The sequence below is a fragment of the Myotis brandtii genome, unplaced genomic scaffold, assembly GCF_000412655.1.
Source record: "Myotis brandtii unplaced genomic scaffold, ASM41265v1 scaffold680, whole genome shotgun sequence".
Taxonomy (NCBI): domain Eukaryota; kingdom Metazoa; phylum Chordata; class Mammalia; order Chiroptera; family Vespertilionidae; genus Myotis; species Myotis brandtii.
In genome coordinates, this window is record NW_005370658.1 from 81,168 (window position 1) to 83,170 (window position 2,003).

Here is a 2,003-nt window from a genome sequence, read left to right on the forward strand (position 1 = left end):
GGACCCGAGGGAGGGGAGGGGTTTGGTGAGGGGCGGGGTTTGGCCGTGCTCATCGGGGCAGGATTTAACGTGGGAAGGACGGGGCCCAGCCTGGAACCGAAAGGCTGCGCTAATGAGCGGATGGGGCAGGGCTGGGGGCGTCCAACTAATCTGGCCTGAGACCCCAGGGAGGGCGGGGCTGAAGACGGAGAGGCGGGCCCGGCCGAGGTAAGAAGGGCGAGCAGAGGTGCAGGAAGGGGCAGGAGCAGAGGATGTGAACCTAGTCCTTGAGGGATGGGGAGGAGCTGCGACTGCACGCTAGCTAGGCCAGGGTCTGCCCGGGAAGAGTTGGGGGCCGGCGACGTGGGTTCTGGCTGAGCCTAGAGAGATCCACACCCCCCTCAGGCTTCCTCCAGCTCCTCTCTTTCTGCCGGCCCGCCACCCCTCACCTGCTTGCGCGGGGCGACCTCCAAGTGGTAGGGGGTGCCGCTGCCCCTGGCCAGCACAAGCTGCGGGGCCAAGAGCTCCTTCTCCGCCTGCAACCGGTGCCCTACGGCCGCGGTCCGGGCCTTGTCCAGCAGCACGAGGTGCCGCCCTCGTACCCACAACCCCGACTCCGATGTCTCTAGCAGTGGCTCCCCAACTCCGCGATCGTCGTCTCTCAGCAGCCTTCGGTGCACCTGCGGGGAAAGTGGCCAAAAGAAGTGAAGGCCCCTCTGGCCAATTTCAGGGCCAGAAATGGTGGGGACTTCCAGATAAATTGAACATTGGGGTGATCAGATGAGAATGAAGGTATGCTATAGGGGACCCCAGCAGATGTGGGGATCCTACCCACCAGAAGAGAGGGAGGTAGAGACCTAAAGGAAGCCTGGGTAGAGCAGGTCAGAAATTGGAGGGGGCGCCTGCGTAAGGATTGAATAAAAAGTATGGAACAGCTCACCCTAACCCTCCCCCTCAATCTCACCCTCAAAAAAAAAAGCATGGAGTAAACTTCTTACATAGGAATGGAGGTCGCAGCTTGGGGGACCCCAAACAGAAGGGTGCAACTAGCAGAGAACCTGGCTTCCCGGTCCAACAGGGGCCGGGTGGGGGGGGGGCCTGGTGGGAGAAGCCTGGCTTAGATGGGCTCAGACCACTCACCATGAGCTCTATGGAGCCATCGCTCAGGCTGCTGCCCCCCTGGGAGCGGTCGGTCAGCACTGTCAGCTGCATGTTCCCATCCTGGGGGCAAGGGATGAGAGTGAGGAAGGACACTGCCAGCCAGGCCGGGCCCCAGGCAGGCAGCACAGGGCATGGTGGGCACGGCCAACAACGCTGGGAGATGCTAAGAATGCGGGGTGACACCACTGTGTAGAAGAGGGTCTGGAAAAGGTGGGGAGCAGGAAAGGGGAGGGGGTACCGTAATGTAAATTCGGGTGTTGACTGGATAGTAGTTTCCGGCCACTGGCTCCGTCTGGTTCAGCTCCCAGGTGGGACGATAATCCCGCCTGGGGGGGAAGGGGGAGGGTTTGGTCGGTCAGACCTGGGTTCTGGCTCCCCTTCCCCAACTCCCTTTCCCAGGCTCACCCACTCCTCACTCCCCCTTCATACTCTCCCACCCACACTCATAGGATCGGCAGATGCCCCCATCACCCATGGGCCCCAACACACCACAGTCCTCCTGGGTGCCCCCAGTCACCCCACCTCCTCTCCAGGATCTCCCGGCCATTGCTGTCGGTGAAGAAGAGTCCCTTTGTCTCAAGCGCAGTGTCAAAACGACTGATGACTTCCTTCCCCCAGCCATCACTAGACCCAATGGAATAGGAAAACTGTGAGCCAGGCCTACCATCACTCTGCCCTGGCCCCTACCCCAGAAGCCCAGTCTGTGCCACTCACCCCACGGGTATTGGTCCCACCGTCCACTCCAGCTCCAGGTGCCGCTGTCCCGGGTACAGGCGAACCACCTGGGAACACCAGGCTGAGAAGTTCTGGTGCACCTCCTGCACCAAGGCCGTCTGCAGGCACATTGGGCAAGTGTGAGCTTG

The 2,003-nt window shown here is 61.6% G+C and overlaps 1 protein-coding gene across 1 annotated transcript in view; it reads right to left on the reverse strand.

The window, feature by feature from the left end:
* The window catches only part of MAN2B1 (mannosidase, alpha, class 2B, member 1), a gene marked incomplete at its 5' end in the record, with an annotated part of 14,561 nt that overhangs the window by 1,398 nt on the left and 11,160 nt on the right, over positions 1–2,003 (reverse strand). Inside the window, 5 exons of the mRNA XM_005881602.2 lie at positions 387–659; positions 1,120–1,200; positions 1,379–1,466; positions 1,663–1,764; positions 1,855–1,973. Of these exons, the coding sequence (XP_005881664.1) occupies positions 387–659; positions 1,120–1,200; positions 1,379–1,466; positions 1,663–1,764; positions 1,855–1,973 (663 nt within the window). The remainder of the gene's footprint in view (positions 1–386; positions 660–1,119; positions 1,201–1,378; positions 1,467–1,662; positions 1,765–1,854; positions 1,974–2,003) is intronic.